Raw genomic sequence first — 23,620 nt, forward strand, 5'->3', positions numbered from 1 at the left:
TTTGGACTTTTGCCATAATGAAGTATTTGCCATAATGATGAATTTGTTTTTTATTCTTACAACTGTTTGTTTTTCTCCTATTCTTGTTGCTCACTCTCCACCCTTTCTTTCTCTTCTTACCATTAATACTACTACTACTACTACTACTTGACATTTCTAAAGCGCTACTAGGGTTACGCAGCGCTGTACAATTTAACATAGAAGGACAGTCCCTGCTCAAAGGAGCTTACAATCTAAAGGACAAATGTACAGTCAGTCAAATAGGGGCAGTCTAGATTTCCTGAAAGGTATAAAGGTTAGGTGCCGAAAGCAACATTGAATACTACTCATACTATGTCTGTGGCTTCTGTTGCCTAGTTTTCTACTGCTTCGTATCATATGCTGTCTGCTGCTATATTGGTTACCTCTTTTTGTACTGTGGTTAACTGTACTGAATTCTTTATTAGTTGTATTAATTGTCCCCTATCTCTTTCTCCTGTGTTTGCAGCTTATCCTCTTATTTCGGCTCTTTTATGTATTTCCTTGTCTGATACATGTCAGCATTTAGGTCAAGTATTGTCTTGTGTGACCACTATTCCTTTTATTTCTATTCCTACTGTTTTTCCTTCTATGGATATTTTCTGGCATTGTTCCACTCATTTACACCCATATCTTCTTGGGAATACTTCTGGTACCTGTACACCTGTACGCTGGATATTCTATTTCTGCTGAATTTTGTTTATTTTCTTTCACTGAACTTGGTGCAGTTTCTTTCTTTACTCCTGCCTTGCATGGCCTTTCTGCCTTAGCTAACAAATTAGCTACCAATTCAGGTGTTGATACTAGTTGGACATCCTGGTGGGATAAAACTTTTGGTAACTGGAAAACCTTTTTCATGTCTATTTGTACCTCACTTTTGGTAGTCATTTTAGTTTTTGCTTTCATTTTCTGTTGCATTATTCCCTGTGCTCATGGGCTTCTCTTCAAACTTCTTGCTACTACTCTTGGTACAAAACAAAATGTACTTCCTTCATGAATGTTGTGCAAGCCTGCTGCTGTTGACTTCATTCATTTTATTGCTGTTAGAACATTTACTGCCTGTAATGCAAATATACCTCCTTCAGGAAGACATTTATTTTGCTCATACTGCTTTTAGTTGAAATATTATATATATTCTTCTTTTATACATATATTTTTTTGTTTTTTGTACTTGTTTCACCCATTTTGAATCTTGTCTTTATGAAACTGAATGTTTAAATTGATCTTCAGCACTTTTCTTGGTTTAGCCGCTTATTTGTTACATGGGTTTATCCTTCTAGAGCTTATTTCAGCTCCCCAGGCATGGATAGGTTTAGTTTGGGTTCCTTCCTTTTCAAACTGTTGTACTCTTCATCGATGGACATCGAATGGGCACCCTGCGGATTATTATCTGTACAGGGGATGATTTCACAATCATCAAGAGGGGAATGAATTGATTTGCACTTTTCTGACCACTGACAGTTATGACCCATGAACTACATAGCTAAGGACTCAAACTTAAAATGCCCGAAAGCTGCATCTTTCTGTGCTTTCTGCTGAAAGCTGTGAATTCGAGGTCATGCTGATCAAGCAAGGAGCGTTCTTCACCCTCCCTGACAGAGTTGGTGCCTCTGACTTAGACATCACAAGGACACTGAGAATGTACACAGTTTGAAGGCGAAGATGTGTTGAGGTTACTAGACAAAAACAATGATAAAGACCTGGGTCTTGGGGAGATTCCTGTAGCAAAACAGCGACTATAATCTCCTGTGAAAGAAACCTTGGACTTATTATAAGATGCTGTGTTCCATAAACATTTAGATATTGTGTTCTGTATTCCATAACACTTAGATAGCGTGTTCCATTTTATGTAAACAATAAAGTAAGACAGAAATGAGCTGAAATAATGCAGAAATTAGCTGAAGTTGCAAAGAGCATGATTTTTGGGAGGGAATTGATGACCAATGCATTGTACAAAAGGGTATATAAGTGACTGTTGTATTATAGTTAGACAGAGGCTGAGATGATCAACAGTGAGTAACTTTTTACAGCAGTGATCTCTCTCTCTTCCTCTCATAATAAATTGCTATTTGTTATTGCCTGATTGCTTTGTTATCTAAATTGGTAAGGAATAACGACTTTCTGCTTGGAAAGAACATATCCTCTGTCTTTTCTGTCACCCCATATCTTGGGGGTGGCTGGCCCACTGTATCTTGGGGTGGGTGTAAGGAGGCAGAAAACCCTATTGGTATATTTCTTATGGTAAGTAGAAAGACCAGAAATAGAATTACCACATATTATAGCCTGAGACTGGGTGGTTAGCAGAGGGGACCATACAACCCCAGACTCCACTATAAACACTCTCAAAAATTCTAGAAAAAGCTGTCTACAAGACAAGGATTTTACTAGGGCTGAGAACAAAATTTAAGTCCCACAATGATACCAATGGACAATGAGGTGGCTGAATGACCAAGAGATCCATGAGAAACCAAAGCACATCCTGATGCGAAGATGACACATTCCCTGTACCCTAGCCCTGAAACATGCCAATGTCGCTGACTGAACCTTGAGTGACATTAAGACCAAGTCATTGTCTAAATCATCCTGCAAAAACTCCATGATGTCCGTGAAAGAGAATTTCAAAGGAACCAATTGGTGTTCCTCACATATCTCTCTCGTAAATACACCACACTCTAACATAAGCAAGGAAGCAGATCTTCACAATTTCAGCATGGTAGAAGTCACTGCTAGAAAATCTTCTCTTGTACAGCTGTGTCCTCTCAAGTGCCAAACTGTAAGAAAAAATAGAGACTGACCTGGTATCCTCACTGGTCCCTGTACCCCTGTTGCCAGAAATATTAAGCGTCTATGTCATGGTATTCTTGGTGAATCCAGGGCTACTAATACCACCGGATCCCTATGGCACTCAATTTTCTGAATGATGTAGCCTATCAATGGCCAGGGACGTAACACATAGCAGAGATCACCGATTGACCACTATTAGACTAGGGCATCAATGCTCCCTGCCCTCAACTCTCTCTGACAACTGAAAAATCTGGGCACCTTTGCATTCGCTGCTGATGCCATTGTCTAACACGGGCTGGCCCCAAGTCTGCAATATGAGTCTGAAAGCTTCCTGGCCCAGACTTCATTCTCCTGGGTTCAGAAAGTCTACCTGTATGTTTTCTACCTGGCTACATGAATCACAACAGGTCCGCAAAGTGAAGTTCCAGCCATGATATGAGCAGGGCCACTTCCTCCGCTACTTGTTGACTCTTCATTCCTCCCCGATGATTCACATAGGCCACTGTTGGTGCACTGTGGGACAGCTTTCGCACCGCCCTGCCCTCCAGGACTTGAAAAGATAGTAAGGCTAGGTGGATCGCCCTGGTCTCTAGTCTATTGATAGACCATCGAGCCTCCACAGACCCTGTGCTACCTGTCCTAATGAATGGTTATGCCATATTCACAGACTTGCATCCATAGTCAGGACTGACCGCTCTGGAGGCTCCAAGCTTATGCCCTTCTCCAACTAGGGAATGTGGAGCAACCACTGCAGACTGCTCTGCATGCTGCCTGAAGAAGACCTGTCCCAATACAGCAACACTTACGTTCTTATGTTCTTTTCAAGCCTTGTTGCTGGGAAGACCATCAAGATAACAGAGCCTCTTGACAGGGCCAGCATATGGGCCCAGCACACTATACCAGCGGTCATATCAAGTCACATCGAATTCAACAACGTCTGCTGCATGGACACCTGAATGTGGAGTACCACAAGGATCACCCCTCTCACCAACCATTTTCAACCTAATGATGACCCCCTTGGCAAAACTCCTATCAAACCATAACCTCAACCCATATATATACGCCGACGATGTAACAATATACATCCCTTTCAAACAAGACATTAAAGAAATCTTCTATGAAATCAACCAAAGTCTACACATCATGAACACATGGGCAGATGCATTTCGCTTGAAACTAAATGCAGAAAAAACTCCATGCCTGATACTCACTTCCCAGTACAACACGAATGAATTCACCGCTATAAACACACCTAAACTAAACCATCCAATCTCAGAAACGTTAAAAATCCTTGGAGTCACTATCGACCGCCACCTAACACTCGAAACTCATGCAAACAACACAACCAAAAAGATGTTCTACTACATGTGGAAACTGAAAAGAATAAGACCATTCTTCCCAAGATCCGTCTTTCGCAGCCTGGTGCAATCCCTCGTACTCAGCCATCTGGACTACTGCAACTCACTATACGCAGGTTGCAAAGAGCATATACTGAGGAAACTTCAAACGGCCCAGAATACAGCAGCCAGACTCATCTTCGGAAAACCAAAATATGAAAGTGCAAAACCCTTACGAGAGAAGCTACACTGGCTCCCACTCAAGGAACGCATCACTTTTAAAGTATGCACATTAGTCCACAAAATCATTCACGGTGAAGCCCCAGCCTACATGTTTGATTTAATAGACTTACCACCCAGAAACGCTAAAAGATCATCCCGAACTTTCCTCAACCTCCACTTCCCTAATTGCAAGAGCTTGAAATACAAGGCACTGCACGCGTCAACCTTTTCTTACATGAGCACGCAGTTCTGGAACACACTACCACGCAACCTGAAAACGATCTACGAACAAACCACCTTCCGCAAACTATTGAAGACCCATCTTTTTGAGAAAATTTATGGAAAGAACCAAAACACATAAAGCCCACACTCACTGTTCAGTTATGCATCAATACAACCACTCCTGAATTCTCATCCCCCGGAATCTCACCACACTCATACCTTTATTCACAGAAAATGTATACCAAGTGTTTTCCTGTTATTATATATTGCCCCTTTTTGTCTCCCTTGTTTCCTTCCAATGTTTCAGTGCTTTTTCCACGATTATACTCCTTAACGATACTTTAACTTTGACTCAAATAACTCATCACAATGTAATCCATAACCAAGTTATAACAAATTGTATTTCCATGATTCATAATGTATTGTAAGCCACACTGAGCCCGCAAAAAGGTGGGAAAATGTGGGATACAAATGCAATAAATAAATAAATAAATAAATAAATACAAATTCTAATGTTGCAGCCATGGACCCCAACATATGCAAATAATCTCTGGGCTGCAAATTACTCAAGGCAATTTCTGCACCCTGACTGCTGGCAGAAAGACCTGATCCTGCTGAGAGTTGAACCGGACCCCCAGATAATTTATAATTTGCAAAAACATGAGGATGCTCTTGGCTGGGTTAACAACCCAGCCCAGAGACTCTAAAAACTGCACTACATGAATGGTAACCTTGCTGCTCTCCTGAAAGAACTTCACCTGAATCAGCCTGTCATTCAGATCAGGGCAAACCAGGATCCCTCCTTTCCTGAGGGATGCTGCCATGATGACCATCACCTTGGAAAACATGCAGGGAGCTTTCACTAGACTGAAAGGGAGCACACAGAATTGAAACTGCTGACACAAAACTGTAAACCAAAGATTCTCCGATGGTCCTGCCGAATTGAGATATGGAGATAAGCTTCCATGAGGTCCAAGGAAATAAGACATTTCTCCTTTGCACACTGCCATGATCACTAAACAGAGTTTCCTTATGAAAACCTGAAACCTTGAGGGCCTGATTTACGCACTTGAGATCTAGAATAGGACAAAAAGCACCTTCTTTCTTTGAAATCACAAAGTAAATAAAGTATCTTCCCATGCTTCTTTCAGCCTCTGGGACAGTAAGCACAGCCTGAAGTTGCACGAGCTTTTGTAAAGTCTCCCTGTTGGCTCCTGCCTTCCGTTTGGACTGGCAAGGAGACCCCATGGCATACCCTTTGTGGACGACCTCGAGCATCCACTAATCTGAGGTAATTTGGGCCCAACTTTGATAAAAACATTTGTAACTGAGCCCCAAATGGTACCAGAGGATGGGCCCTAACACCTTCACTGGGTGAACCGGAACTGACCACACCAGAATCCCAAATGCCTTGTGAAAGGATTGAGTCCTCTGAAAAGATCTACTTCTCTGGCAACCACCAACTCTACCAGGGTGGTAATGATGAGCATCCCAAAATAAACCCTTGAACCTATGCCCCCCAGGCCACTTTAGCTTCACCAGTACTCTTGACCAATTTATCAAGTTCCTTACCACATCAGCTGACCAACTATGCAGCCATAAGGGCCTTTGAACTGCCACCACTAGGGCCACTGACTTTGCCAACACTTGAATCAAGTCATACATCACATCCACCAAAACCAAACTGTCTGCCAGCCTGTCTAGGACCACTGCCCATCGAACACAAGTCCTGGTCACCAAACCTCCACAGATAGCAGCTTGAACTACCAGGGCAGACACATTAAAACTCTGGAATCAGATACAATCCTAAAGGATGCATCAGGAGAATCTCACTGACTCTGAATAATGACTATAATATCCTGAATACATGGGGAAGGATCTGGAGGACTTGTGAATTCCTTTGACCAACAGATCCACCTTATGGGACACACATCTGAGGGTTCCTCCTCAAAATTCAAGGCAGCAGAAACCTGAGAAATAAGCTCCTGCAGCTCATCCCAGCGAAAAATATGGACTACTGAAGAATCTTCTCCCAGAGGTAAATCCTCCATCCAGGATCCCTCTCCTGGTACCTCCTTCTGTTCCTATACAACATTATCCAGTTTCTTCAGAAAACAGATACCTCCTCCAGAGGATCTTCTTCCCAATCCATCCTCTGTCTTTGGGGAACACTGGCTCCCTCCTCCACCCTCCCAGTGGTGATTCCTGAATCAAAGGCTCCTGAACTATGCCTTTTAAGACAAAATGCCTTGTACATGGCCAAAATGAAATCAGAGGAAAACCCCATTTTTGAGGCTTCCCGTGTCTCTCCCTTGGGTACCTGACAATCGAGACATGGGCAAACATCCAGCCGCGGCATCTGTTCTGAGGCCGCCATGTCCACAACATGTTCCCTAGCCGCAACTCCTGAATCCCTGTGGTTCTCCAGTCTGGGCGGCAGAACTTAGTTGGCAGATCTGCTCTGGCTGCCTTAACAATGCCACAAAATTTACATGCCATGCCAGAAGCCCCTGGCAGCCACAAGTCTTGCAGTGTCAGAGCCTGTCAGAGCTCATGACATGCCACCCCACTAAGCCCAGCCTGCCTCTAATCATCTGCACTAGTGACCGCACTGAAGCACAAAGCACCCCTCTCGGGCCACACTGCAAGGTCTTTCAGCTAAACATTTTTTAACACTGGCTAAGAATGGCCCTTAAGGCTTCCTGTTCAACACAAGGTTGACGAGGCACACTCTGGCCTTCTTCATTCCTCCCTTCTTCAAAGTCCATGGACAGGGCATGAACTACCCAGGAGGGATGAGGGAAGGGACCCAGCCACTCGTATAGCACCCCCAGGGCAGAAAGAGACCCCCATGGACCTCAGCCCCTACCATCCAGACTGCTTAACAGAGCACAGCACCCAAAGGGAGAAAGGCAAGAAAGACAGCTTTTTTTTCTTTCTTATAGAGAAGAAATCAGGACTCCCTCTAAACTCAATTCCCCCTAGACCTACCTAACTATTCGTGACTACACAGATCCACCACTTGTTGGAGGCTGAGAAATACTGACTCTCTAAGAACTGCACAGGCTAGTTATAAGTTCACTCAGAAGTCAAGTGTTCTCAGTCTCGACCTGATGGTAGGCATGCATAACCCATCAGGTTGGACCGTGTTGAGGAATCCCACCTCAACATTCAACAGTATCGAGGAAGGGCAGATTTTCATACCATACATAAACTGTTTACCTAAGTAAATGGTCTTACCTGTCCTCTCGATACTCAACTGTAAATGGATAATAGGTTTTTTTAATCTTCCTTCTCCCTTTGAGCCATATCTGGATATTCAGTGCCAGTGCCTGTACATGGCCTGACACTGAATATCCAGATCTAATTAAGCTAGGGATGATCAGCACTCAAAAAATCACCCCAAGTCATCTGAATATTGACTAGTATATTATTTTTGCAGTAAACCACCTTAGGTTGATCATTGTCCAAGAAAGACAGTATATAACTGTTACACCACGAACAGGAGAGAAACAAAAGGAGAAAGAAACCACTAGACCAAGGTGATTTTATTTATTTAGATTTTGCTCACACCTTTTTCAGTAGTAGCTCAAGGTGAGTTACATAGTATATAACTGTTACACCACGAACAGGAGAGAAACAAAAGGAGAAAGAAACCACTAGACCAAGGTGATTTTATTTATTTAGATTTTGCTCACACCTTTTTCAGTAGTAGCTCAAGGTGAGTTACATTCAAGTATACTGGATATTTCTCTGTCCCAGGAAGGCTCACAATCTAAGTTTGTACCTGAGGCAATGGAGGGTTAAGTGACTTGCCCAAGATCACAAGGAGCAGCAGTGGGATTTGAACCAGCCACCTCTGGATTTCAAGACTGGTGCTCTAACCACTAGGCCACTCCTCCACGCAAGAATTTATGATATTTTGATGACTCCTGATGCAGGCTTCAACCGAAACTAGACCAAGTTGGGTCTTTTCTCAATAAATTTGGGTTTTCATCAGTCACCTTGGTCTAGTGGCTCCTTGCTCCTTATGTTTCTCCCCTGTTCGTGCTGGCACTGGAAGACATTGCAGAGATGTTCCTTTTCTTCATTTTTATAAATGTTGCACATGTAAAATGAGAGAGTCCAAAGTACACCACAGAAAAAAAGCAAAACAAAAAGCACAAGTAGACCTCCAGGAACAGGATAATGGGAAATTCTTTATAAAAAGACAAATTTCGGTTCAAAGTGGCTTACAATTTACATTTTAGTGGAGTTACAATATTGTTGTGCAATGTGGAGACGGCATCTATAGTTCGCGTGGTTATGCATAGAATTTTTGAAGAGATAGATTTGAAGAAGAAAAGGTAATGGTAGCTTTTGTGTTCAGTTGTAGAGTTTTGGTGATGTTTATTCATATAGTTTTTGAAGAGGTAGATTTGAAAGGAAGGCCATGGTATCTTTGTGATTATCTGTGTATGGTGTATTTTAGAAATGTTTTAATATGTATCTTTTATTATGGGTATGTTTTTATTTATTATGATTTTTGTATTTTGCTAGACCCCTGATGCAGGCACTCAGTCGCCGAAACACGGCCTGTGTTGGGTCTTTCCAATAAAGAATTTCCCATTGTCCTGTTCCTGGCGATCTGCTTGTGCTTTTTGTTGTGCTTTATAAATGTTACCCAGTACAACGTTGTAGATCAAGACTAACCCTTTCCCTTTCAAAGGCAAGAGCAGACTGAATCCAAGCCTTTCCAACAGACTTTGATCTTTACTCCTTGACCTTCTAATTCCTTCTTTTATTACTGACCTCCTCTGGGCACATATCATGTGTGCAGTTCACAAACTGTGCGCAGACCATAGGTAAGGAAATGGAGTACCGCAAAGCCGATGGCTCCTCCATGGTATGTGAGAACATCTTCTCGAAGGTGCGAATGTGAAAGCTGTAATGACCCAAGATATGTGGAAAAAACAAAGAGCACATGAGAAAAAATTAACTATTCGAGACGGCAATAAAACCTGAAATTACTTATTATGGCCAGGAACTGTGACAGAATATGCCAACCCTATTTAGGAAGGTTTGTAAATTAAGCTGAAATAGTAGTTTCATGGAACCATTATCATGTTAAATGTGCTGGCAGGACTCATCTTGGGTGTGCTGTTAAGTCCCTGGGAAAGAGCCAGAGCCCTTCTGGCAGCATTAAGGTGTACAGCTGGCCCAGTTAAAGGAATTTAAAAGACACATTGCAGGCTGCCTGAGAGAGAGTAGAGGCTGCAGGTGAGAAAAACTGGGGAGAAGCAGCACTCAAGACTATGCTAACAGCTGTACATAGTGAGGGCAGTATATCATCATGTTTTGCCTGAATGACTGCACTGTGACCTGCTTTAATAAAGGTGCTATGCAGTGATTTACACTCAGCTCCTTGACAATGCTCCAGTTTGTTAGATGCTCTCAGAGGGCTTTCACAGTGATGTGAGAAAAGGAGAGAATGAGACAGGTGAATGTTGATTAAGATCTATTAATAAAGGTATAGCAGTTTCCACTTTGGAGCACAACACCCCTCCCAATCCACCATAGCAAGCAGCTACCTGCACAAGCCATAGTGTAACACAGTTTACTAAATTTACTATACCGCTAGGCTATGCCAGATATAGTGATTTGCAATAAATAAAAACACATAAAAACAAAAAAGAAACTCCAATGTAAAAAGGAAAGAATAAAACAGCCACACACACAAAAAAAAATGCATACCCTAAATACATATAAACTCAACCCCCCATAGTCACCCGATAGACACAATCCCCCCAACTTTCAGGGACGGGGGGGAGACTAACCAAAATAAATGAGCCTTCAACAAACCTTTACATTTCACAAGGGTACACTTGGCCCGTAACTCCCTAGGAAGACCATTCCAATGACGAGGCACTACCCAAAAGAATGCTCTCCTATGGGTGGACTCCTAATGAGCAGAAGAGAATGTTCAACCTATGTTCAAATGCCGACTGCAAAGCCTATTAGGATCGTATGGCATCACCATAGAAGCAAAATAACCAAAAGTTTAAACTGTATCCTACAAATTATCAGTAACTAATGAAAATGTATATTTGGGTGTTTGTGTGTGTGTATGACATGATCATACTTGTGTGTCCCCCCCACCCCAAATAAAAGAATCGCCAAGAGGAACCAAGAAGGTGACTTGATCAGGTGCTCTGACTGGAGCTATTTGCTGGTAATTGACAGTTGGTATCTCCTGTTTTTGACATGGGGAAAGCTCTGAAAAGCCCCTCCATCATCAACTTCATCCCTGACATTGAAGCAGACCACGCTGCAGGGGTTTTGAGCCCCAGTCAGCTCTGGCTCATAACTTCCTTCGACTCCACTGGAGGGTGCATCCGGTAGCAGCATGAGTGCAGTCTTGCTTAGTCCCGTGGATATCTCAAGGCCAATGCAACCCGGAAGTTTCCAATAGCTGCGGAGTTCAGGGCAGTGGGAGAGGAAACCCTGTCACCTGTGCCATTGTTGGAGGAAACCCTGGATGTTGTTTCTCCCCTGAAAGTGAGCAAACTTACTGCAGGTCAGGAACATCAGCAGCAGTGCAATGTAAGTGGACCTGCACATATTGGGGTGCTAGATAATCCCGGTGCTGTTGTGCAAGCTCTGCAGAAACCAAATATAAGTGACCTTAGAGTCACTCTGGGATGTCATGCAGACCCTCAATCAATCCATGTTAAATTTATCTTCAAAGTTTGGTCTGAGTTGACAGAGATTTCTAGAACTATTACAGTGCAAGCCCAGATGCTGGAACAGCATTCCACCAAAATGGAAAATCTGGAAAAAAAAAAAGGTTAATGAGCTACAGGCAACATGTGGTTCTTTGTTTAAAGATAAACTGGTTTTGTATAGAAGATTGGAGTACTTAGAGAACCAAACTAAGAAGAATACATTAAGATTCTTGAACTTTCCTAAGTCTCCATTAATGGCTCCATTGGAGATGGTTTGTAAGTATCTGCGAGAAGTTCTAAAGATGCCACCAGAAACTTTACCACCTATGGTAAGGGCCTATCTAACTGTTGTGGGACAAAATGTTCCTGCACAGGCAGAAACATCTGTTATGAACCTGACAGAGTTTTCATCTTTGCAAGTTGTATAACATGTAGAATTACCCTGGTAGTGACTTTTGCTCTGGAAATGAACCAGAATGCTGTTCTTAAACTTTATTTCTACTGTATGGATGAGTTGTTTTTAGGATCACAAATTAGAGTATTTCCTGATGTATCTAGACTAACTCAGAAAAGGCATCAAAAGTTTTTGCTTCACGTCCAAGAGCCCAGATGTTGGATCTTAGTTTTATTTTACTTTTTCCTTATACATGTGTTGTAACTTTTGAAAGTGAGACATATGTTTTTTGATCCTAGGCAACTGTTAGATTTCATATCGAGGGAAGAATTAAGGATTGTGACATGATTTATTAGATCTTGCTCTCAGAGTTGGCTTTGAAGAATTCAATTGAGGCTGGTGTTTGATTTTTTTCTCTTTTTTTCCTTCTTTGTTTTATTTTCTTCTCTTGGTTCCTGTAATTCGTTATGATAGTGGACAAAGTTTATGAATATATTTTCTAACTTTTTCTTTTGGATTGATATTGCTAGTATTACTTTTGTCATGATGTTAGCTGTGATTGTATAAATAGAAACTGAATAAAAAAAGAATCGCCACATTCAGCAGCATTTGTAAATGTTAAAAATTATTGCCTGTTACACTAACATTCAGAACATTTCCATAATCTAATCCAGAAATTAGTAATGCATAAACCAGTGTATGAAACACCACCTCATTAAAATTAAGACCGAAAAGAGTCGGAGTTGGCACAACACATTAAATCTTTCTCTCATAAGACAGGATACCTGGTGCTTAAAAATCAACTGAGAATCAATTAGCACCATGAGATATTTAAAACTATCCATTACAAACACTGGTGTCCCATATAAAACTGGGATCACCAATCTGTGAAACATTCACTACTAAATGGTGATCCTGAAACCAGGTAGAGATCGCCAACAAACAATCCTGCAAGCAACTCAAATCAATCATCTTCGGAGAAGTTTGAAATAACAACAAAATATCATTATAGTCATAAATATTAACACTGAAGTCTTCAATAACTGTAAACAATGGTGATAAAATAAAATGAGGAACAAAGCAGAGCCCTGAGAAACACACCACAAGGTAACATACAAGATTCAGACATCTCTGCGTTCCTGGAAACAGCAAAGGAATGACCAGACAAAAAAAGAAGTGAACCACTGCAACACAGTACCTCCTACACCAATCGATCTGAGTCTGGAAAGAAGGCAAGAATGCCCCACTAAATCGAAGGCAGATGCTAGGTCTAAAGCTAACACCAATATAATCTTCCCAGCATCCAAAGCCTGATAAACCTCACTTAACATAGATGCCAATACCAACTATGTGCTGTGTCCAACACAAAAACCTGATTCCCTCGAGTGCAAAATGGAAACAGACTCTATAAAATCCATCAACTGATGCTTCACTACTTTCTCCACCACTTTACTAGCAAGACATAAATTACAGATAGGTTGGTAATTAAGAGGATCCTGTGGATCCAATGAAGAACTCTTCAGCATTGGTCTAACTAAAGCCACCCTAAGGAACAATCCCACTTGCAAGGCTCTGATTCACCAACAACAACAGTAAAGGCGTGAGCCCATGCATTGGTATCCTGATCCAAGTCGATGGGATTGGCTCCAATTAACAACAAGTAACATGCATAGAAGAAAGAATCCTACTGAGTGACATCAATGTGGCCAGCTGAAAGACTTGTCACTTGAGGTGAACTGCACCCAACTCAATCCCTTCAGGATTGATCAAAACAGCACCGTCTACTGATGCACTGCAAACTCCTGGAAGCCCAGGCCAAATATATTCCGCGTATTAAAAAAGGAGGACGGAAGACCAAACGGCAGCTGGCGTGGTTAAATAGTGAGGTGAAGGAAGCTATTAGAGCTAAAAGAAAATCATTCAGAAAATGGAAGAAGGAACCGACTGAAAATAATAAGAAACGGCATAAGGAATGTCAAGTCAAATGCAAAGCGCTGATAAGGAAAGCTAAGAGGGACTTTGAAAAAAGATTGCGTCGGAGGCAAAAATACATAGTAAAAATGTTTTTAGGTATATTAAAAGCAGGAAGCCGGCAAAAGAATCAGTTGGACCGATAGATGACCGAGGAATAAAAGGGGCAATCAGGGAAGACAAAGCCGTAGCGGAGAGATTAAATGAATTCTTTTCTTCGGTCTTCACCGAGGAAGATTTGGGTGGGATACCGGTGTAGAAAATGGTATTCGAAGCTGACGAGTTGGAGAAACTTAATGAATTCTCTGTAAACCTGGAGGATGTAATGGGGCAGTTCTACAAACTGAAGAGTAGCAAATCTCCTGGACCGGATGGTATTCATCCCAGAGTACTGATAGAACTGAAAAATGAGCTTGCGGAGCTATTGTTAGAAATATGTAATTTATCCTTAAAATCGAGCGTGGTACCAGAAGATTGGAGGGTGGCCAATGTAACGCCAATTTTTTAAAAAGGTTCCAGAGGAGATCCAGGAAATTATAGACTAGTGAGTCTGACGTCGGTGCCGGGCAAAATGGTAGAGACTATTATTAAGAACAAAATTACAGAGCATATTCAAAAGCATGGATTAATGAGACAAAGTTAACATGGATTTAGTGAAAGGAAATCTTGCCTCACCAATCTACTACATTTCTTTGAAGGGGTGAACAAACATGTGGATAAAGGTGAGCCGGTTGATATTGTGTATCTGGATTTTCAGAAGGCATTTGACAAAGTACCTCATGAAAGACTCCACAGGAAATTGGAGAGTCATGGGATAGGAGGTAGTGTTCTATTGTGGATTAAAAACTGGTTAAAAGATAGAAAACAGAGTAGGGTTAAACGGTCAGTATTCTCTATGGAGAAGGGTAGTTAGTGGGGTTCCCCAGGGCTCTGTGCTGGGACCGCTGCTTTTTAACATATTTATAAATGACCTAGAGATGGGAGTAACTAGTGAGGTAATTAAATTTGCTGATGACACAAAGTTATTCAAAGTTGTTAAATCGCGGGAGGATTGTGAAAAATTACAAGCGGACCTTACGAGACTCGGAGACTGGGCATCTAGATGACGTTTAATGTGAGCAAGTGCAAAGTGATGCATGTGGGAAAGAGGAACCCGAATTATAGCTACATCATGCAAGGTTCCACGTTAGGAGTCACGGACCAAGAAAGGGATCTAGGTGTCGTCGTTGATGATACGTTGAAACCTTCTGCTCAGTGTGCTGCTGCGGCTAAGAAAGCAAATAGAATGTTAGGTATTATTAGGAAAGGAATGGAAAACAAAAATGAGGATGTTATAATGCCTTTGTATTGCTAAATGGTACGACCGCACCTCGAATATTGTGTTCAATTCTGGTCGCCGCATCTCAAAAAAGATATAGTGGAATTAGAAAAGGTGCAGAGCAGGGCGATGAAAATGATAAAGGGGATGGGACGACTTCCCTATGAGGAAAGGCTAAAGCGGCTAGGGCTCTTCAGCGTGGAAAAAAGGCGGCTGGGGGGAAATATGATAGAGATCTATAAAATAATGAGTGGAGTTGAACGGGTAGATGTGAAGCGTCTGTTCACGCTTTCCAAAAATACTAGGACTAGGGGGCATGCGATGAAGCTACAATGTAGTAAATTTAAAACAAATCGGAGAAAATGTTTCTTCACTCAACGTGTAGTTAAATTCTGGAATTCGTTGCCAGAAAGGCGGTTAGCGTAGCGTAGTTTTAAAAAGGTTTGGACGGCTTCCTAAAGGAAATGTCCATAGACCGTTAATAAATGGACTTGGGGCAAATTTCTGGGATAAGCAGTATAAAATGTTTTGTACATTTTTGGGATCTTGCCGGGTATCTGTGACTGGATTGGCCACTGTTGGAAACAGGATGTTGGGCTCGATGGACCTTTGGTCTTTCCCAGTATGGCAATACTTATGTACTTAGCTCCTGTTGATGACTGAATAGCTGAGCGCAGGCTCAATATCTTCCCATCAAAACACTGAGCCAAATAATACACAGAAGGCACAGAACAAGGCAACTACATAACACCTTGCAGCTATGATACAATCAAAAACAACTTCTTTGCAGGATTAGAAGCTTCCTGAATCACCTTAGAATAATAATTCCTTCTAGTAGTCTTTATATGGATCATTTAATCATAATATTTCTGTAAAACCTTTACAATGCAAGCACAATTCAGATATCTGCTTCTTCCTCCACAATCTCTCAAACTTTCTCACCTGACTCTTCAAGAGTGTTAAACCATAATATCAAGGCTGTCTGGATTTACATGATACACTTCCCACAGTGTTCAAATTAACATCAACCACAGCTTCACGCAGCACTGAGTTCCAAGTACTACACTGTTTTTCTATAGATATAGTAGCAGGGGCATAGCCAGACAGCAGATTTTGGGTGGGCACAATAAGTGACCCAAAATCAAGGTCAAAACGCTTTTTTTTTTTTTCGATTATCAGCTAAAGATGCCCATCTCTCCTCGGCCGATAACCACGCCCCAGTTCTGCCTTCACCACGCCTCCGACACGCCCCTGTCAACTTTACCAGTTTCCGCGACAGATTGCAGTTGGAAATGCCCAAAATCGGCTTTCGATTATACCGATTTGGGCGCCCATGGGAGAAAGACGCCCATCTCCCGATTTGGGTTGCAATATAGACGCTTTTCTCTTTCGATTATAAGCAGGATAGGTTTCTATGGAACTTTGGAAAGCTAAGTGGTTTGAAAAATATGCCTCGTTCAAGTAAACCAAAACAAGTGTAGCGTGATCTGTCCAAGATAACAGGAAATATTTTACATCCTGCAGAAATGGACCGAACATCTCAGTTGAAATAATCAGATCTAAAATATGACCACCCTGGTGCATAAGATCAGTAACCCACTGTGCAAAATTGAAATCTGCCAAAAGGTCTTCAAAACCAGTGTCCAAAGGTCAGACACATTATCCCGATGAACATGAAAATCTCCTAAAATAAGCAATCTTTTGCGAAGTACAGAAAGATCTATTATCATCTGACTAATTCGATCCCACTCCTCGCTACACAACCCTGGAAGGCAAAAAAACAGCGCCAGAAACAAAAGGTTCCCCCAACAGCAGATTAACCACCAACACCTCCTTATAAGGACACTCCAAGGATGTTATCTGCCTAAATGGAATATGCTCTGGACACGGGATAGCCAATCCCCCCCCCCCCCACACCCATCCTTGAAACATAGGAAAGAGAAACAACAGCATACCCAGGGTGAATGCAATGATATAAATAAGGCAGCTCCCCCCCATCTGCAACCAATTTTCTGACAAACAGAAAACCTGCACTTGAGTCTGCTTCATCAAATCAAATAATGAGCATAAAGACCTATAATTTAAAAGTATAAACTGAAATGAAACCCTAAAACTACCAGATAACATTCAGTCTTTAGGAACTGGACAAAAGCCATATTCCCTGTACAAACCACCTCAGTTTATCCATTAATGGCCTACAACCCCAAACCACTGGGATACCAAAACCCATCAGAGCTCACCCTGGAGCTGCCCCAAGGGGCAAGTCCAAGAAACATGACCTGCTCTTTGGGCATGCTCCTTTAATGCACACCTGCGGCACGAACATCACTGTAGGCTGGATTAAATATGTAGAAGCACTTTCTGGTCTCTTTTATGCACTTGGTCATGTGACCACTATTGCCAGAACATCAATTCCTCTCAGTATATGGGAGAACAGCGTCCATCAAATACCCCACAAGAATACAAATACAAACAGGACATACAATTTTTCAAAAATGAACTGGCAATTGAAGGATGCATGCACCATGCACATGTGAAGTTATGTGTGGATTTCTTCCAAATATGGCAGCTCCCATGGATGCAGGAGAGCCAGTCAAAGACACAGGCCCCAACATCTTCAAAGTCAGGCAAGTATTACTATTAGCTACATGCTTTTAGAATATTCTCCAGTGCATGGTGTGAACATTGTTTTTCCTGCTCTCTCTTTCTCATCATTTTCCTTCACCCCAGCAATTTTAGAGACCTCTTCTCCCACCCACTGCAGTGATGGTGTTAGCTAGGAGCTACCGCCCCATCAAGAATCTAGTATACATGTACTGTGAGCCTAACCTCTACATGTCAGCATTGTACAACAAGACTCCCTGGGGCTGTGATCATTGCTCTTGCAACCAGTGAAGTTCCTTGGTTGGCTGCCACCCAGGGCATATCGGCATTGTGCCCCTCCCCCCAAAGTGCAGTGTCGTCTGTCCTCCCCAGGTGCAGCACGACCCCCCCCCCCCCCCGGGTGTATTCTTCCTACCTGCTGGGAGCAGGCTCACGGCTGTCGGCTCCGCTGGTTCCCTGCTCCCTCTGCCCCGGAACAGGAAGTAATAGCAGAGGGAGCAGGGAACCAGCGGAGCCGACAGTCACGTGGCTGCTCCCTGCACCTCTCCTGCTGCGTGCACCCGGGACGGACTGCACCCACTGCCCCGTCCTCGGTACACCACTGCTTGCAACACTGTCTTGTCTGCCACATGGTCCAAACTAATATGAACTGAGTTCCTTAAATACCTAAACAGTAACACCCAGCTTGCTGTTTAGGGAGGTAGGGTGATTAAAGAGGGTAAAACATGCGGGTCCATAGCTGTGGGGGCACTTATGGCAGGTGCTGCAGAAAGAGACTCTATGAAAAGAAAAACATGAAAGAGTATACAAACCAGAAGATGGACAGATCAGAGGTCTCCACAGTAAGCTCCTCGATGGAGTCAAGCATCTTAGTATGAAACATAATCGTGTTCATGACTTTTCCTAGGTCTGGGTTATCCCGTAGCTGCAGGGGAGCCTTAGACACACTGGTGTAAGCCTGGCGAAATGATGAAGAATAAGAAAAGACAACTGCTGAAAAGCTCACAACATGGGCACTGCAGAGTTTGAAAAATATCATGCTTATTGTATTCATGTGTCATAGTCACAGCCTGCCACATGATCGCTGGAGACCCTGCTCCTATATTACAGCTGGAGTTGTCATTTTGTGACCATCCCCACCAGTGGCAGCAGGATAGATGAAACACCAGTACTGCTTTCAACAATGGTTGTGTCATGGCTGAGAAACATTAACATTGTTACTCATGGAAGCCAGTCACAATCAGCCAAAAAAGCCATGCCATGCAAAATAATAATTGAATTAAATCAGTGGGAATGTCCTGAGCAATTACCCCCTCATTCTATAACTTAGTGCCTACATTTACATGCCGAGTGTGCGCATAGGCTATAGACGACTATTACTTACGTGTGTAACTGATAGTTATGCGTCTAAGTGCTAGTTGGGCACTAAGCGGTATTCTATAACTTTGGCGCGTAACTCAGCGCATAAATGCAGGGGGGCGTGCATAGAAGAGATGCATGGGCATGTCCAACATTTATGCACATAACTTAGAGAATATACTCTTGCTGGAATTTTGCGCCAAAAAAAAAAAATCAAAATTCTGTGCACAAAATTTGCAAATTTATTAGTCATAATTTAACCAATATTAGAGCCCCCCTCCCTGTACACATATACCGTCCATATTTTTCCCAGCATCCAAATTTTTCCAGCCCCCTCCCTGCACCCACACATAGCATCCACCTTTTTTACAGCCTCCCTCCCCCATCCCCACACACACTCAGCATCCACCTTTTTACAGCCCCTCCCTCTACCCACCTACACATAGCATCCATCTTATTTTTAAAGCCCCCTCTACCCCACAGCATCCACTTTTTTTACAGCCCACTCCCACCACTGCATCCACCTTTTTTACAGCCCCCTCCCCCCACAGTATCCACCTTTTTATAGCCCCTCCCCCACACATCTACCTTTTTATAGCCCCCCTCACCCCACAGCAACCACCTTTTTTACAGCCCCCCAAATACATATAGCATCCTCTAATTTTTTTTACAGCTCCCTCCTTCCCTGCACCCACACGCCATCCATTTTTTTCAGTCACCCTTCACTCACCTATGAAGTAGAAGAAGGAGGAGCTGCATGGGAGTTCCTCTTTGAGACAGGAAAGAACCCCACTCTTACCTGCCCACTGTCATTGCTTTGGACAGTGCCACTGCTTTTTCTAAATGGCCCCCAAGACTTCCTGCAGCAGTCTCATGAGATTACCATTTGAAGTCTTGGTTGAAAAAGCGGCGACACTGGTCCAGAGCAGCAGCAGTGGGCAGGAAAGAGTGGGGTTCTTTCCTGTCCCTGACAAGGCCTCTAGACCACCAGGGCATACTCAGGTAGGCCCATAGAGGGCCCACCAAGGCTCGGAGGGCAGTGGGGGCAGTGGCAAGGAAGCCAGCAAGCCTTCACCATGGGCCACGGAGGCTAGCCAGCCAACCAATTCCTCTCGGAGCGCAGATTCTGCGGACAAATGTGGAATTCTGCACAGCTGCGAAATTCTGTGCAAATTCCGCACAGTAGTGCAGAATTCTGGCAGGAATAATAATATTGCATGTTACACATTAAAGTGCTCATTTAGGTGTGTACCTTTATACCTGCTCTTTACATGTTGTAAATAGGCATACCTAAATGTGATGTGTTCCTGCCGACTTATACTAGAATTCTATAAAAACACTTTTTATAGGATAACGCTCAGAGCACATAAATCTGGTGCTTAATTTCTAGTGCCAAGTTATAGAATTGCCCCCTTAACCTTAAAAACCAGCATTAACCAGATAGACAGCCTAGATTTTGCTAGGCAAGCATGATTACTGTCCTGATCAGCAACCACAACTAAAGTATCAAATTAACCATAGTCACAATTTGTCACACCCTAATCAGCCATTTTCACCATGGTCAGTGGCCACAGTCAAGATGGAGATCATTTTATTGAATGGTGCCTCTGTACAAGTTCTGTAAAGGTGCCGATTTTGTAAAGCCAATCCAGGTGTATATGGGGTTTATACAATGGACACCCAGAACCAGCCCCAATAGTGCACAAATCCTCTTGTACAAATTTACACCTGCTCAAAAAATATAACTTCAAGTGTGCACTCTCTGAGGCAGATATTCAGCCTGCAAGAGACAGCGCAACTAAGTGCCACGATTGGCGCTGACCCTGGATATTAAATGCTGAGCCATTTGTGGTGACTGGCATTGAATATCCAGGAGTATTTCAGCCGGCTCAAACTTAACTGGCTATGTCAATATTCAGTGCTGGCTGGTTAAGTTTATAGTGGCCAAAGATAGGACTGCTATTTAGGAGGTCAGATTTGGCCACTAAACTTATCTGGTCAGCGCTGAATATTGCCTGTTACCGTGCGTGTTAGCCGGTTATCTTTTTGGCACTATCCTGCAATATTCAGCGGAGATTACCGGTTAACCTGCACTGAACATTAGTAGTTAGGCACCGAAACTCTATCGAACTGGTCAGCAGCCTTTTCTGGATGGTTAAATATCGTCTGGTCTTTATACTTTCATATTTTATAAAATATGAACAACTTTGCAGTTCTGCCTCAGCTCCACCCAAACTATACCCTTAGGAATGCCCACACGCAGATTACATAAAAAGCATGGGCACTTCTTTGCATGCACCTACTTTTTATGCATACCTAGGTGGCTCTATAAATACCATTTTCCCCACATATAAAACATGCTTTATACATAGAAAACACTGTATGAAATTACTACCAACATAGTCAAACTCTGGCCACATTCCCAACTCAGATCTTCAACCATAGTTACAATATTGTAACACTGAATCACCTTTGCATTAGAATGTTATTCTTCCAAAAGAGGCAAAGGAATTTTTGGGTCAATATTGAAAGCAATTTAAAGGGCCGGAAACAGCTCCTGGCTGGTTAAATTGCCTGTTCGTGCCTAACCAGTCATTTTCAGCGGCACTCAACCGATTAGTGCCACTGAAAATTACTGGTTAGCATTTAAATCAGGCTTGTCCAACCTTTTTTTTTTTTTATCGGGGGCTACGTTTAACATTCGTAACATTCGGAGGCCCAAGACACGTGTGTGCACACATGAGGACACTCATACCCTCTCTTTCTCTCCCATGCTACCCTGCCTTCTCTCTCTCTCTCTCTCATGTTACCCCTCCCCCCAGCTTTCACTGAATACACTCCATGAATTAGTGCCAAAACCAAAACAAATAATGCAACAGTATTCAGGAAATATATACAAGTTTGTTAACACTTGGCTCCCAGTTGGGCCTAGTTCCCTTGTCCGGCATCTTCCTGAACACCCAAGATGCTACACTGCATACAGTACAACATTAAAAAATCAAAAAGTGATGCATGTCCCTCTGCACTGCACAAATATACAGAGCAGATATAACTTTCAAAAAATGATATATTCCAATTGCAACATCATCATAAATTAATAATTGGGTCTGAATCTATCCAAAACTAGTCTATCATTAATCATTCACTGTCTCATTAATTGCCATCATAATTGCTGTTTAATGATACTGAGCTTACTCACACAGCAGATTTGTAGTCTGGGTAAAATTCAGAACTCTGCATTGGCTATGCAAGAACGAGTCAAAAGACAGTCGTACACTAATGTTCTTTTGAGTGCAACTTAAGATAAGGTTGACTTTATAATTGCTGGGTTTTTTTTTGCCACATTCAAAAATGGGAGGAAAGAAATTCTCAGAAAAACAGAACCATATCTTTGACACGAAACCCCCCTATGATATCCTCAGTTTTATTTTCCATTTCTTTACAGACTGGATGGGCCACTTTGGTCTTTATTTGCCATCAGTTGCTATGTCCCTGATTCTATCCTTTTCTTGGGTGGTGACTCTCAATGTGGAACCCACCATTGTGCACCTGTAATTAATAGTATTTTTCTATATTTGCATCATGTTACACATCTCCATGTTACATTTCATCTGCCTTTTTAGATGCCTAGGTCCTCAGTCTAGCAAGGTGGTCCTGTAATTCCTCAGTCTGCTCATGTTAAACTGCTTTGAACAATTTTGTCATCTGCAGATTTGATCACATCACTCATTATTTTCTATTCCAGATGGTTAATGAATAAGTAAGTAAATAAATAAATATATGCTGATCCTGGTACAGATCCCTGGGCATCTTTCTTCATTAGAGAAGCTGATGTAGTCCTGCTCATTGTTTATCTTTCAACCAGCTAAATCAATTTAAAATAGGACATTGTGAGCTCCGGTATTGCCTTACTTTGTAAAATGTTACTTGTTGTTATGTTGTGAGCTCTTGATTGTATCTGTATCAAAAATCAATAAAAGAAATTAAACTTAAAATAGGACATTGGCTTCTTTCCCTTGACTTCAGCTTTCTGAAAGGATCCTATAATGAAGGCCTAAATGCTTTTTTATAATCTAAATACCTTATGTCGATTTGGTTCACCCTTACCCCATACTTTTTTGCAAAATCACCGCCTTCACCCTGTCTTGTTCCCCTCACCTAATGGAGACGCTTCCCTGCCATGTGTGGCCAACAGAAGCTCCGGGTGAATTCCTCAGATAGGATCCGCTTCCCTGTCACGACTGGTTTCACCACGAGGTTGAGCTGCGCGGCACTGGAAGTTGAGACTGTTCCCACGGAATCAAGTCCCTACCTTTTATGTGGACATTTTAACAGGAAGTTAGGTGCTATCGTAGCAGGTCCTTTGCAGTTCTTCATTGCTGCAGGTACTCCAGCTTGCCCAAGCCAGCCAGCATTGCTTCCAGCTGCTCCTGGGGCCTCTGCCACTTCCCTGTTTCACCCTTCTCCCTCCATCGCGGCTCCATCTCCTTCTCTCGAGGGCTGGGGGGGGGGGGGGGGGAGCAGCTTTGTGAGTGAAAAAAAAAGCTACACACGGCTTTCATACACGCACACAAAGAGAGACATCACATAGTGTAGTACTCCATGAAGAGTGATGGAGACAGGGAGGGAGGGTGACACAGACAAGATAGAAGCAGAAGGCAGATTCTGCATGCAACAGCACAAGAGA

At 42.5% G+C, this 23,620-nt stretch overlaps 1 protein-coding gene across 2 annotated transcripts in view; it reads right to left on the reverse strand.

The window, feature by feature from the left end:
* NCKAP1L (NCK associated protein 1 like) overlaps positions 1 to 23,620 on the reverse strand; it is a 338,352-nt gene that overhangs the window by 150,900 nt on the left and 163,832 nt on the right. For both annotated transcript variants that reach the window (XM_030198309.1, XM_030198310.1), the window contains exons 16-17: positions 18,387 to 18,532; positions 9,375 to 9,507 (exon numbers count right to left, since the gene is read on the reverse strand). In XM_030198309.1, coding sequence (XP_030054169.1) covers positions 9,375 to 9,507; positions 18,387 to 18,532 — 279 coding nt within the window. The remainder of the gene's footprint in view (positions 1 to 9,374; positions 9,508 to 18,386; positions 18,533 to 23,620) is intronic.

The sequence above is a fragment of the Microcaecilia unicolor genome, chromosome 3 (genome assembly GCF_901765095.1).
Source record: "Microcaecilia unicolor chromosome 3, aMicUni1.1, whole genome shotgun sequence".
NCBI classification, from domain to species: domain Eukaryota; kingdom Metazoa; phylum Chordata; class Amphibia; order Gymnophiona; family Siphonopidae; genus Microcaecilia; species Microcaecilia unicolor.